The following is a 13,583-nucleotide window of genomic DNA, read 5'->3' as shown; positions in this document are numbered from 1 at the left end:
AAGCCACGGGGCTAACACAGACGAGAATTATGGGTTAATTTAAGATATAAGAGTTAGTTAATAAGAAGCCTGAGCTAATAGGTCAGCCAGTTTATAATTAATGCAGGCCTCTGTGTGTTTCTTCGGGACTGAATGACTGCAGGACCAGATGGGACAGAAACCTCTGTCAACAAATGGTGCCCAAAATAGGGCTACTACATCCACCTGAGAGAGCTTGGAAAGTAATTCTAGACACCAAAGAACAAAGTTAAGCATGGCTTCTTGGTAGCAGCACTTTCTTGGGTGGGCTCTGTTTGCTAAGGCAAGTGTGCCTCTTTTAAGAGAGACTTCCTGACTAAACTTTAGCTGCAAAAACTTTGCAGCCTTTTTAAGAGGCTTTACCACAAAGCACTTAAATGGAGTTTATGAATAGCCAACAGCGTGCTTCTTGGTGGTGGCAGGGACCTTGAAACTCCACAGAGTTGTGGCAGTAAACATGGCTCCTGCCAGTTCCTCTGCCATGAAACTAGACTCTCAGAAAGCTAAGGAATGGGTGAATCCAGCCATCAAAGCCATGGCTTCAATCCTTGCACTAGCCCTTAGCAAATTAAAGACTCATGCGGTCAGAAAAAGAGAGATATACAGTAAAGATAGATTTAGACAAAAAACTCTAAACAGTTTACAGTGTGTTTAAAATATATGTAGGCTTGGGAAAGAAAAGAAAAAGGATAAAGTCCTTTAAAAAAAAAGAAAGAGAGTGGTTGGATGTGGTAGCACACATCTTTAATTCCAGCACTTGGGAGTCAGAGGCAGGAAGATCTCTGTGAGGTCAAGGACAGCCTGGTCTACAGAGTGAGTTTCAGGATAATCAAAGCTACACAGAGGAAACCCTGTCTCAAAAACCAAAAAATTAAAAATAAAAATAAATAAAATAGAGATTAAAATAAAGCCATGTAAAGATGGAAAATACACAAAGAACTGGATGCTGCATGCTATTGTGTTGTCTTTGAATGGTTTTATGGCTGAGGAAGGAGCAACAGCTGCTAAAAGATATTTGATTATAAATGCTGCTGGATTAATCTAACCTATTATATTTTGAAAATGCCTTAACTTCAAAATTTAAGTCAAAATATATGTTACTTTGGAGAAGAAGTTTTGTTTTTGTTTCCACATGAAATGAGATGCTGTGGATTCATTCTGGGTTAAGAAAAATCAGGTTTGATCAAGGAAGACACCCTGAAAAATAGGACCAGATGGCACAGATGATCTGACATTTCAGAGAACCTCTGTTGGAGTTTCCTCTGAGTTCTACATCCAGAACTGCCTCAAGACTGCTGGCTAAGATGATCAAGCCTCACTGAATATTCTAGTCAGGACTTGACCATAATCCTAAATTTTCTTTAGGTTCCTTTCTGATTATCAGCACACCCAATTAGCAGGAAGTCGCCTAGAAAACTACCCACAGTCCCCCAAAAAATGGACTAAGGATGTTTGTCTTTGCTTAGAGTGTTGGTTACAAGTTGGTTACAGGAAAAAAGCTAAACAAAGGAGATTAAATTCATAGCTCTTGTTCTGAAAAGGAAAAAGGGGGGGGGGAGTACTGTGGGACAATGATATTGTACTCTGTAAAAATTTGTCACTTGTATTGGTTTAATAAAATGCTGATTGGCCAGTAGCCAGGCAGGACATATAGGCAGGGTGACCAGAAATAGGAGAATTCTGGGAAGAGGAAAGGCTCAGTGTGCAGTTGTCACCCAGATGCAGAGGAAGCAAGATGAGAATGCCTCACTAATAAAAGGTTCCAAGCCACGGGGCTAACACAGACGAGAATTATGGGTTAATTTAAGATATAAGAGTTAGTTAATAAGAAGCCTGAGCTAATAGGTCAGCCAGTTTATTATTAATGCAGGCCTCTGTGTGTTTCTTTGGGACTGAATGACTGCAAGCCCGGATGGGACAGAAACCTGTATCATATGAACAGGTACCAAGGAAAAGGCATTTGTTAAATCAATAGCTGCATACCATGTACCAGGAGACATGTTAATTTGCTCATATAAGGACACTACATCTGGTCCAGCACCTGCAATCAGAGTCACTACCTGCTTGAGTTTTTGACCCATCTGTCTTCTGCACTGGCCAGATAGGAGAGTTAACAGGAGATGTGGTGGGAACTCCACCCCTGCATCATTCAAGTCCTCAATGGAGGCACTAATTTATGCAATTTCTCCAGGGATATGATTTGTTTTAATTGACTATTTTCCCTGGCAGAGGCAACTCTACAGGCTTCCATTTAGCTTTTCCAACCACAACAGCCCTTACTCCACAGGGTCAGGGAACCAAAGTGAGAATTCTGCCAACTTCTAAGTATATCTATCCCAATTATAAATTCTAGAACTGGGGAAATAACTACAGAATGAGTTAGGGGACCCACTGGACCTACTCTGAGTTGGACTTCAGCCAAAACTCCCTAATCACCTGGCCTCCATAAGCTCCTTCTTTAATTGGAGGACCACAGGTTTCTTGGGATCTTGAGAAGTCAATGTCATATCAGAATCAGTGTCTAATAGACTCTGGAAGGTCTGATTGTTTCCTTTCCCCCAGTGTACAGTTCCCTTGTAAAAGGCCATAGGTCTCTCTGGGGAAGGAATGGAGAAAGGCTAGCAGTAAAACCTTTAGGTATTTTATCAAGTCCTACCTCATGGGAACCTGGCTGTCCCTCCTTTCGAGGGGTTCTGGGTCTGCAAACTAGCTCAAATCTGAAAATTGATTTATGGGCCAAGATTCCCTTTTGGCATGATCCAATGTAGTCTTTTTTTTTTTCTTATTTGCTTGAAATTTTTTCCACTTAGATCAAAAGAAAATGCAGCAGGCTTTTTTATCTACTTCATGCCTTCATAATGTTCATTTTGCCTGTGCTGCCCATCGTGGGCCAGGCCATGATGAACACTGGTTTATCTATGCTGCCTATTATGATAACTACAATCACCTTGTCTTTGGCAAGTCAGTGCTGCCACCTGGCCCCTGCTACCTCGGGGTCCATTGCACTTCATTCACCCAGTTAAGCAGCAGCACCTCTAACTGGGGTCTGGCACAAGGGAAATGGTGACAAGATGACCCTTCAAACGTGTGGGTGCCCCCTCGCCATTTTGTGTCTTACAGGGTTAGTGATGAACATGAGTTCTAGGCCTTCCACTGTGAAGGTTTACCCAGTGTACCAGAACTCATGTAAAGAGAGCTGGGCGTGATGGCCTGCATAGCTGCAATCCCAACCCCTGAGCCTTAAAAGTCCCGTCATCAACACTAAGCCAAGGGGTATCAAGCATGTGGGAATCAAATCTTTGTGCTGTAAGTCAGGTGAGCATACTGAGATATCTCTGTCCATAATTCAATTTCTTTAGAAAAGTACCTTGTGGGGGCTGGAGAGATGGCTGATCAGTTAAGAGCACTGGCTGCTCTTCCAGAAGACCTGAGTTTAATTCCCAGCACCTGCATGGAAGCTCATAGTTTTCTGTAACTCCAGTTCCAGGGGGTCTGACACCCTCACATAGACATACATACAGGCAAAACACCAATGTACACAAATCAAAAATAGATTCATAAAAATAGATGAAACAGAGGGCTATAATTGAGCCCTGCATGCTGCGATGGGTCACAGTGGTTTACCTGGGGAGGCTGAGGTGCAGAAGACCTCATGCCTTCCAGCCGTTTAAGACTTGCTGTGTAACCCCAGGCTGGCCTTGAACACACTATCTTCCTGCCTCTGCCTCCCAAGTGCTACCATGCGCAACTGAATGGAGAGTACTTAAAGGGAAAACAAAGGTTATGTACGTTTTGAAAGATGAATAGCAATATCCTTGGCTAGAATAATCAGTAAGGATGGCGCCAGTCTAAGGTGGAACAGGGCATTGCAAAAATTCTCCCTTCTTCCCTCCCTCCCTCCTTCCCTCCCTTCCTCCCTTCGTGTGTGAGGGCTTTGCCTGTATGTATAGGCTTCTGTACATATGTTGCCTACAGAGGTCATAAGAGGACATTGGCTCCCCTGGAACTGGAGTTGCAGATGGTTGTGAGCTGCCATGTGGGTGTTGGGAACCAGATTCCAGGTCCTTTGCAAGATCGGTCACTGCCCCAGCTCCGGGTTGGTCCATCGCTGCATTTCCTGCTCCAGACTTGGAGTTACCTTCCCCCCCCCATGAAAGATCAATGATTTTAAAGTTTTTCTTTTTCTTTCTTTTTTTTTTTTTTTTTGTTTGGCATTTTAAAAATGAAATCTCTAGCCGGGCGGTGGTGGCGCACGCCTTTAATCCCAGCACTCGGGAGGCAGAGGCAGGTAGATTTCTGTGAGTTCGAGGCCAACCTGGTCCACAAGAGCTAGTTCCAGGACAGGCTCCAAAGTTAGAGAGAAAGCCTGTCTCAAAAAAAAAAAAATTAAATCTCTGGGCCAGATGTGATGGTTCACATCTGTAATCCCAGAAATCTGGCTGCTGAGAAACGAACATTTGGAGGTGGAGGCCAGCCTGGACTACATAGAAAGACCCTGTCTCAACACACCAAAAACAAACAAACAACCCCCCCCCCCCACCAATAAATTAACAAAGTGGGGGGAAAATCTCCCTTATCTCCAGCCACTCCAGTTTCTGTAGGATGAAGGGCATTGCTTGTGGTGGGGTGTCTGGCAGCTGTTCTGTGTCCTACCCTACCGGGAACTGTTTGCCGTTTGCCAAGCAAGCTGCTCTCCCCTGACTTGCGACTTTGTACACACTGGTTTCTCCTGGAATGACTTTCTGGTTCCTCTGACTCTTGCAAACCTTGTCTCTTTGATAGAACTAATGACAGGCCTGTCATCTTTGGGAGCTTGGCAATTTGTTGCAGGAGTCAAAACATATTGTTAAGGATTTATTAGTTAGCTTCCCTCCCTGAGGGCTGCACACATATCTGACACATGCATGCCTAGTGGCTGCTTCCCAAGCTTGTCAACCTTGCTCTCATCTCCCGCTCTGGTCCCTGACGAAAGGTACCACAAAGCTCTCTAGTTAATAACGCAATAATATTTACTGAGCATCTACTATGCCAAACGTGCCTCACCGGCCACCACCTTATTACAGCCTCTTAAGGAGGCATTGTCTTCATGATACAGATGAACAAAAGGAAGCTCATGGAGTGGCTACAGTTTCCACAGCTAGGGATTGGGCGCTGGCTGAATTTCCCTAGATCTCACTCCCAGAGCCTGAGATTTGCTGGCTAAGCACCCACCGCTGTCCAGAGCTGCGCCCAAGCGCACCTCGTGGCCTGCATTCACCATTGTTTTCCTAGCGCCTGGCACAGGAGGGACAGCAGCCCCGGGTGGGAGCCTGAGGCGCGAGGTGCCTTCCACGTTGCCTGCTCAGCTCTTGGCCCACGGTGTTCCACCTGAGCCTGAGCAGTGGAGAAACCCACGCGCACCTACGTGCGCCCGGGTCCGCCCAGCTCACGTGAGGGCCCCACCTGTCCCGCCCACTCCTCCACCGACCCCGCCCTGCCCCGCCCCACCCCGCCCTCCAAAGGCCCCGCCCATTCCCCTTTCCGCCCCGCCCCCACTCCGTTCTCGGCCGCGCTCGGGTCCACAGCTCTATGGGGAAAGCGGCCGCTCCGAGCCGAGGCGGCGGCTGCGCTGGCCGCTCCCGCGGGCTCTCGTCGCTGTTCACGGTTGTCCCCTGCTTGTCCTGCCACACGGCGGCGCCGGGCATGAACTCGTCTACATCCGGCTCAGGGCCGGAGCCCAAGCCTCAGCTCCAGCCTGTGCAGGCACCAGAGCGGGAGTTGCTGTCCGAACAGGTGTGCAAGCCAGTTTTTGAGCCGGTGCCGAGATCCGAACCTGGGCCCCAGACCACGTCTGTGCCAGGGCCCTCAGGGGCTGGGCAGGAATCGGAGCCACAGGGCTTGTGGCCAGAGTCAGAGGCGGGCCCAAGAGTAGGGGCCTTCCCCAAAACCCCACCGGAGCAGCTGCCTCTGGGATCAACAATGGGGGTCGTGCCCCTAGCCAAACCAGAGTCCAGGTCGGTGACAAAGCCCCAGGCCCTTCAGCGACCAGGACAGGCGAAGACGTCTGTTGGGAGCCCAGTTTCAGGGACTAGTGTCCCAATGGTCTCACCTCCTCTGGACAGCTACAAGGGCTGGCTCCTCAAGTGGACTAACTACCTGAAGGGCTACCAGCGCCGCTGGTTCGTGCTGGGCAATGGCCTGCTGTCCTACTACAGGTACGGAAGTGTCAGGGTGGGACATCTGAGGTTGGAGGGTGGTGATGGCGGGCCTCGACTGTAGTGTGTCACCACAACCCTTCTGAGACATTCGGAAGTATGAACTCCTGTAGAAGTGATGCCTGTGACCTGGAGACATGGCCTCTGGCAAGCTTGGCTTAGAGGGTGAATGGGGAGATGGCATGGCAGAGTGAACTAGGTTCTCAGTTCCCCTGCTGTTTTTGGTAGTTGTGGAGCCTGGGCGGACAGCCATAGCCAACCCTATAAAGTCCTTGGTGTTAGGAATGGAAGGAGACAGTTACTGAACTCCACACTTAGGATCCACTCTAGGGAAGGGAGCTGTTGGCTTCCTACCTTTGCTGACACCTGCTGGTTGCCAGGCCTTGGACTGGGACTAGCCGACCCGCAAATATGTTAGACACAGTGTGTGCCCTTTGGGAACCCAAGCTGACGTTCTGTGCAGAACAGACCATTTTACTGTTACCTTCCTCGTTCCAGAAGCAGCCTGGGTTTCAGAATTGCAGTCCAGCAGAGACATAGCTAACACTCCCTCCCACTAATGCTGGTTCGAAGTTCCTCACGGCCTCCTTCCCTTTCGTGTATTTCCTAGGTGTTTAAGCTTTGAGATCTCAGGTCATTATAGGCCAGTGGGGTTGCTGCGGCAGTGTCCAGGCCTCTCACGGAGTCCCTCCTATAGCAGGCCAGAGGAAAGGTTGGCTTTTCTAAAAGCTCCTGGGTAAGGGTGGTGATGCTGGTCCAGGGTCGCACACACTCCGAGGAGCTCTGTTTCACTCTTGTGGACAGAGTCCTGCTTTGTTTGTTGGAGCTTGAGTTCCCAAGTCACTTGGCTCTGCCAGTCCTTCAGGTCCTTGTCATCAGGGTTTAGACTGTTCTTCCCAGCCCTTTGGAGACAAAGTACCTAGTTTAGAGACTAGCTAAGTGTGCCATGGCTGAGACTTTTTGTGCTCCACTGGTTAAATGTGGCCCTTGCGTCAATGTGGGAGTCATTGGCCATGCTTGCTTCCCAGCGGAGGGAAAGCCAAGATGAGCCTGGGTGTGTCCTACCCACATCGTGTCTTGGTGTCCTTTGACCCCCTCTGCTGTGACCCAGAACACACTGTCCTTAGAGTTAGCATGAAAACCTAGGAGAGCCTTTCCAGACACTGATTTTCATCTATCAACTACACTTCAGCGATGCTGCTATTTTACCCAGATACGCGGCAGCAAGGACCTTTCCTTGAAGTGCTGAATTACTTTTCGTTTGGAGGCAGGGGGCAGAATGTCAGGCGTGGGCCACACACTTTGTTTTATGACACATTCATTTATTTCACTCCTCTAGCCGTGGCGTGAGGGACATTTTAATATCATCTTATTGCACAAGTGGGTATTCTCAGGCCTGAGAGGGGGACTTAGCTTTGCCATCTGGTCACCTGCCCAGAGATTCTTGGACTCAGTGCTCTTCAGTGACCTCACCCCTCGAGAACCACCTCATCTGGAAGCTTGCATACTAAGAAATGATAGTTTTTAGGAAACTGTCCCGAGACATGAAGTTGAACACACAGGACTCAAGCGCCTGTTCCACGCCTGTACCAGTACAGCCACCCTGGATCCCAGCTTCCACTGTTGTCTGTGTTGGGCAGATGAGCTTTAGAGGTCAGGGTAGGACGTATGACCTCGCCTTATCCTGCTTTGTTTGGTTTGCAGTAGAAGAGCAAAGGCTTCCCGTTCTCACGCCTTCCCATGACTTTGTGGAGACAGTTGGCATTCGAAGGTAGTCTTAGGATGTGGATTCTCTGGGCTACTAAAAAAAATCTCATTGCTTGCTGACAAGATTGTAGAGATGAACTCTGGTTTGGAGGAAGAAGGAAGAGGGAAAAAGTTTCTGTGTGTGTGTGTGTGTGTGTGTTTAAAGCCAACTTCTGTCATTTCATAGGGATGGGTCTAGAGTCCAGGTGGGCATGGTTGTTGCTTGGCTCAGCTAGGCAGAATGAAGGTCCTGACATTTAGCCATTGTGTGTTCTCAGTTTAATGTAAAGTCTGCTGGGAAGGGGAAACTGAGGCTGAAGGCATGAGTGTTTTCCCGCTGGCACCCTGCTCACGGGTGTCGAGATGGAGACTGCCCCTTGGAGAAGCTGTGTCCGCTGCTCCTCTGCACCGCCCTCTGGGACTTCTCAGGTTCCTCTACCGCCTCTTGGAGTTTCTTGTGTGGGATGTCACTTTATTGTCCCTCCTGGTCTGCTCTCTTTTTGTGAGACGGTCTCCCTGGGTAGACTAGACAGGCCTTAAACTCATAACCTTTGTGTCTCAGGCTTCCCAGCACTGGGATGACAAGTCTGTACCACTATGCCTGGCTTCCTGTCTCCTCTTCTGATCCAAACCCCGTTCTCTAGTCCAAACCTGATCATCCTGCCACGTGGGCCCAAGGCCTAACTTGCTTCCAGGCCTGCAGCTCATGATCCCAACAGTAACAGAGCACCTCTGTGAGTGCTCCCTCTGTAACCATTGCGTACTCCCTCTGTGGCCATTGAGTGCTTCCTCTGTAACCAATGTGTGCTCTCTGTGGCCATTGAGTGCTCCCTCTGTGGCCATTACGTGCTCCCTCTGTGGCCATTACGTGCTCCCTCTGTGACCATCGAGTGCTCCCTTTGTTGCCAAGGTTGTGCTGTCTCCTTAGCCTCAGTCACACTGCTTTTTTTTTTTTTTTTTTTTTTTGGTTTTTCGAGACAGGGTTTCTCTGTGGTTTTGGAGCCTGTCCTGGAACTAGCTTTTTTGGCCCGGGTTGGTCTCGAACTCACAGAGATCCGCCTGCCTCTGCCTCCCAAGTGCTGGGATTAAAGGCGTGTGCCACCACCGCCCGGCTTTGCTTCTTTTTCTATTTGCATTTAACAGCCACTGTCTTAGTAGTTCTCCACAGGACAAGATCATAGTGCTTGTGAGCCAAAACAGCAGGCAAAGAGGAGCCCATTTACCCACAGCCTCTCTTCCGCCGGGGTGCTGTGGCTGACAAGAAAGCAAAGCCATTCCTCTTGCCTGTGTCTCTTTTGGAAAGGCCATTCTCTGTTTTTAAAAAATGTCTAACTGGCTGGGTATGGTGAGCCATGCCCTAGTCCTAGCCCCTGGAGGGAGAGTGGCAGATCTTTGTGAGTGCAAGGCCAGCCTTGTCAGTGCAGTAAATTCTAGGCCCGTCAGGGCTACATAATGAGACGGCCTCAGAAAAAATAAACCTAATAAAAAATTAAAGCTCTTAGCTAAGTAAAGCCAAGTGGTCAGAGAAAATATGGGATCTTCTTTTTCATTCTTTTGACTAACAAATATATTTTATTAAAACACAGATTTAACAGAAGTTTCCAGAGAAGCCATACAAGATGGCCATAATGAATGTTTATTTGAAGCCAGGGGATGTACCCTTGGTATCACAGATCACATTAGTAGTGATGGCTGTGACATTTAACATTCTCATTCTGGTTCAGATGGTCGAGCTTGCCATCTATAGTGTCTAAAGAAAGTTGTAATTGGTTAAATACTGTATTCTAAGGAACTGGTTAGCTGCTGCTCATTTATTTATTGGGTGAGGGGGAATACGTGCCTGCCCTGACACCCATGTGGAGGTCAGAGGGTGACTGTAGGGAGACAGTTCTCTCCTTCCATCGTGTGGGCTCGGAGTATTGACCTCAGTCACCAGCCTTGGTAGCAGGTACCTTCATCTACTGAGCCATCTCATTGGTCCTGTTTTAGCTGCTTTAAAATTGCATATTTATATTAATTTTATGTATATATGTCTATTGGCCACATTCTTGCCGTACCCTTGGAGGTTAGAAGAGGGCATCGGATCCCCTGGAACTGGAGTAAGGGATGGTTTTGAACTACCATGTGGGTGCTGGGAATTGAACCTGGGTCCTCTGCAAGAGCAGCCAGCATGGCCACTGCTCTTAACACTGCAATTAAATTCTCATATAAAGGGGAGGGGGAGCATCTGATGAAATTAAAATAAAGCCAGTTTCCCTCTAAAAATGTAAAACAGAAATACCCGTACTCCTGAGTTGACCCTGACAACTACCTTTATTTTTTCTGCTCTGTACCCAAATCATGATACAGAACCAAACCCAATCAGAGGCCTTTGCTTTTAAACGTTTCACAGCTCTCCAGACGACGAGCTAGGCTTCGCTCATGCTTTCTAGCAGTGAATCAGGACAAGACAGATTTGCTAATGTGCATTTCATCACCAAGGGACTGAGGATGCCTCGTCTTTTATTTTGAACTGTTTCTAAGACAGTACTCATTAAATGCAAACAAAGAAGGCAGTCTCGGGGGAACAGAAGTGACATGCTTGGTCAGATTGACTGGCACATTACTCAGCGTGTGGAATCTGGTCCATGCTGCTGCTTCTACAGTTTGGGCTCTGTCAGTCTTCCGCAGCTCTGCTCCATCACCTGGATCAGGAGCGCTTCACAGAGGAAGCAGTAGCAGAATTGTGTGGATATTCAGGGAGAGGGATTGCTTACCTTTCAAAACATCTAAATGTATTCTTCTCAATTTAACTAAATTAGTATGCTCATTTATGGCCGCAGAATATACTTTAGGTGCCTCCATTGCATATTCTGGAAGGAAGAGTTCAGCTTCAAAAGTCTTTGCCCCAAAGAAGGAATCCTGGAGACCAGCAATGACCACGTGAAATAAGGGGCTCTGCTCTCACCAGCTTGGCTTTAACACCGGGGCCTGGTTCTGCCAGCAAATGTTGGCTTTCCCCATGGGCCTGTGAGGCGGCCTGGCCATCCGGTCTGTTTTGTGCCCACAGTGCCTCGGCCAACAGATGGGTGCGGTGACATTCACGCTCCAAGGAGTCAAAGGATGCTGCTTATAAACACTGTCACACGTAAGCAGCATTTCTGGGAGGTGTGGGCCGCAGTACACAGTTCTCTCTAACCGTGTGGTAAGACACAGTAAGGTGGAGGATGCGCGAGTCTCCACTGCCCGGCCCCCTGATTGTGTGTCTGTTCGGATACCACCCAGGAACACAGCTTCACATTGCATTTCTGCTCTCAGCTCCCATTTTAAGCATTTTATTCCTAGCTCTTGTCTCACAGAGAACATTTAATTACACAAAATTAGGAAAGCATTCATAATGACACAGAATTCCCAAAGGAATTATCTCAACAAGTTGTCACAGAGAGACAAAATTCCCAACACGACCTTTCTCACATTAAGAAGGTGAGGCGGAAGTCTGTGTTGTGTGCCAGTTGCTTGTTTAGTTCCATAGATGACATTTATTTCTCAGGGGATGATTTCAGACAGAAGTATCTTAAATATGTTTTTATTGTCCGTTCTGATCTATGTGCAGTAATGGCTAAGCCAGTTAATAGGGAAGACGAAAGACAGCAGTCAAATGAGAGCAAAACTTAAAATCCCCCGCTGAAGACCATTGCATACTTGAGCTGAGCGCATATCAGAGTAGGGGCCAGGTAACAAACACGGCTCACTGAGCATCTTGGCCCCAGATGGATTATTTATCTCTCCCGTGAGCTCAGCTTTCCGGAGCCAACTCTTGTGGAGGTTGGGCCCCTAGAAAAGAGTGTTGTTTTTGATGTCACTTCGTTCATACGTAATTGCTGAAAGGTGGGGAAGCAGAAGCCCATGCGTAGTAGAATGCCCCCAAAACGTGAAGCAGAGCCTGGATATCTGTGGGTTAAGGCGCTGGGGCCCCTCAGGAAGTAGCCCAGTCATATTAGATTTGACAAACTCAGCATCTCATGTGTTAGGAGGCTGAAAGGGAGTAACACAGACGTGTGTGTGTGTGTGTGTGTGTGTGTGTGTGTGTGTTTGTGTGTGTGAGAGAGACAATGACAATAGGGTTGTTGCAAAGAGTCACAAATGGACTGGGAGGGTTTTAGAGGTGTACTGTGCATGCCAACATTTTTAACATGCTCTGGTGACATGAACTGTAATTTCCCCCATGAAACCTCTGAACTTTCCTGTTTCCATGAATAGCTGAAAGCCTGAGTCATGCTTGCTGCCTCCTTCCTCCTCATTCGATACCAGATGGAATTTCCAAGCCTATGTGTCTCTCCCGTAGTCCCCCGTCTCCGCCCTGATGCCACATCGTGGCTTTAGTCTGCTTTCTGCTTAACGAGTGCCCCGACTTCCAGCCACCATCCTGCTCTGTCCCTCCCTGCTATGGCGCAGATTCCATCGACCCAGTGGCCCTGGAATGGCAGAAGGAAGCACATCCCTGCACTGAACTCCTCTGTAATGCCTGCAATGGCCTTTGGGAACATTGCATATTTGAGGAGACTCCCCAGGGAACGAGTCTTCCTTCGCTAAGAACTTACAGGGTGTGTCTGTGGACATCCTAAGGCAGCCGTGCTGTAAGGACACTATGGCAAGCTCAGCATCCTCTTCCTGGCTTGGTGCTTTGCTGTGATGTTTGTATCTGTAGCACGGTTGGTCTCTGAGTTGCTGAGGGAATACATGAATGAGTGAGAGAGAATTACCAGTGAATTGTTGGGTTTTAAAAAAAGAAAGTGTGTTTCTAATTTGTTTTCTATGCAAAATCTTGTCTTCTGAATAAGATTGGGCACATACTGTGGAGAATGCTGCTTAAGCCAGGAGTGCAGGAAAAGTGACAGGAAACGATATGTCACCAGGCTCCAGTGTGCTGTACGGGGCGACTCTGAATTTGTAGCTTATCTTGTGTGGTTCATTCTTTTAGAGAGTATTTTATTTTGTTTGTTATTTGTGTGCATGCACACACACTGCACATGTGCACGCAAGTACCTATGGAGACCAGGAGAGGTGTCACATCATCTGGAGGTGAAGTTACAGACAATTGTGAGCCTGATGTGGATGCTGGGAACTGAACTCTGGTCCTCTTCAAGAGTAGCAAGTGCTCTTAACCACTGAGCTCCTCTGCAGTCCCTGGCTCACTGGTTTTCTGTAGAATTGTAAGTATAGATATGTGCATGTAGTCTGTGTGCACAAGGGTGTGTGTGTATAGTCTGTGTGCACAAGGGTGTGTGTGTGTAGTCTGTATACACAAGGGTGTGTGTAGTCTGTATACACAACGGTGTGTGTAGTCTGTACGCACAAGGTGTGTGTGTGTAGTCTGTACACACAAGGGTGTGTGTGTAGTCTGTATACACAAGGGTGTGTGTGTAGTCTGTATACACAAGGGTGTGTGTGTAGTCTGTATACACAAGGGTGTGTGTAGTCTGTATGCACAAGGGTGTATGTATGTAGTCTGTATGCACAAGGGTGTGTTCATGTTGTCTGTATGCACAGGGTGCGTGTATGTAGTCTGTATGCACAAGGGTGTGTGTGTAGTCTGTATGCACAAGGGTGACTTGTCACTTTGTGATGTTGGCCATGGGTAAAGGA

At 47.9% G+C, this 13,583-nt stretch overlaps 1 protein-coding gene across 2 annotated transcripts in view; it reads left to right on the top strand.

The window, feature by feature from the left end:
* Positions 1–5,583: 5,583 nt before the first annotated feature.
* The window catches only part of Osbp2 (oxysterol binding protein 2), a 174,318-nt gene continuing 166,318 nt past the window's right edge, over positions 5,584–13,583 (top strand). For both annotated transcript variants that reach the window (XM_026788733.1, XM_026788734.1), the window contains exon 1: positions 5,584–6,212. In XM_026788733.1, coding sequence (XP_026644534.1) covers positions 5,587–6,212 — 626 coding nt within the window. In that variant the 5' untranslated portion in view covers positions 5,584–5,586. The remainder of the gene's footprint in view (positions 6,213–13,583) is intronic.

This window comes from Microtus ochrogaster, unplaced genomic scaffold, assembly GCF_000317375.1.
Source record: "Microtus ochrogaster isolate Prairie Vole_2 unplaced genomic scaffold, MicOch1.0 UNK6, whole genome shotgun sequence".
Classification (NCBI taxonomy): Eukaryota; Metazoa; Chordata; class Mammalia; order Rodentia; family Cricetidae; genus Microtus; species Microtus ochrogaster.
The sequence above is the reverse complement of the archived record's forward strand: the minus strand, read 5'-3'. Positions and strand labels throughout refer to the sequence as shown.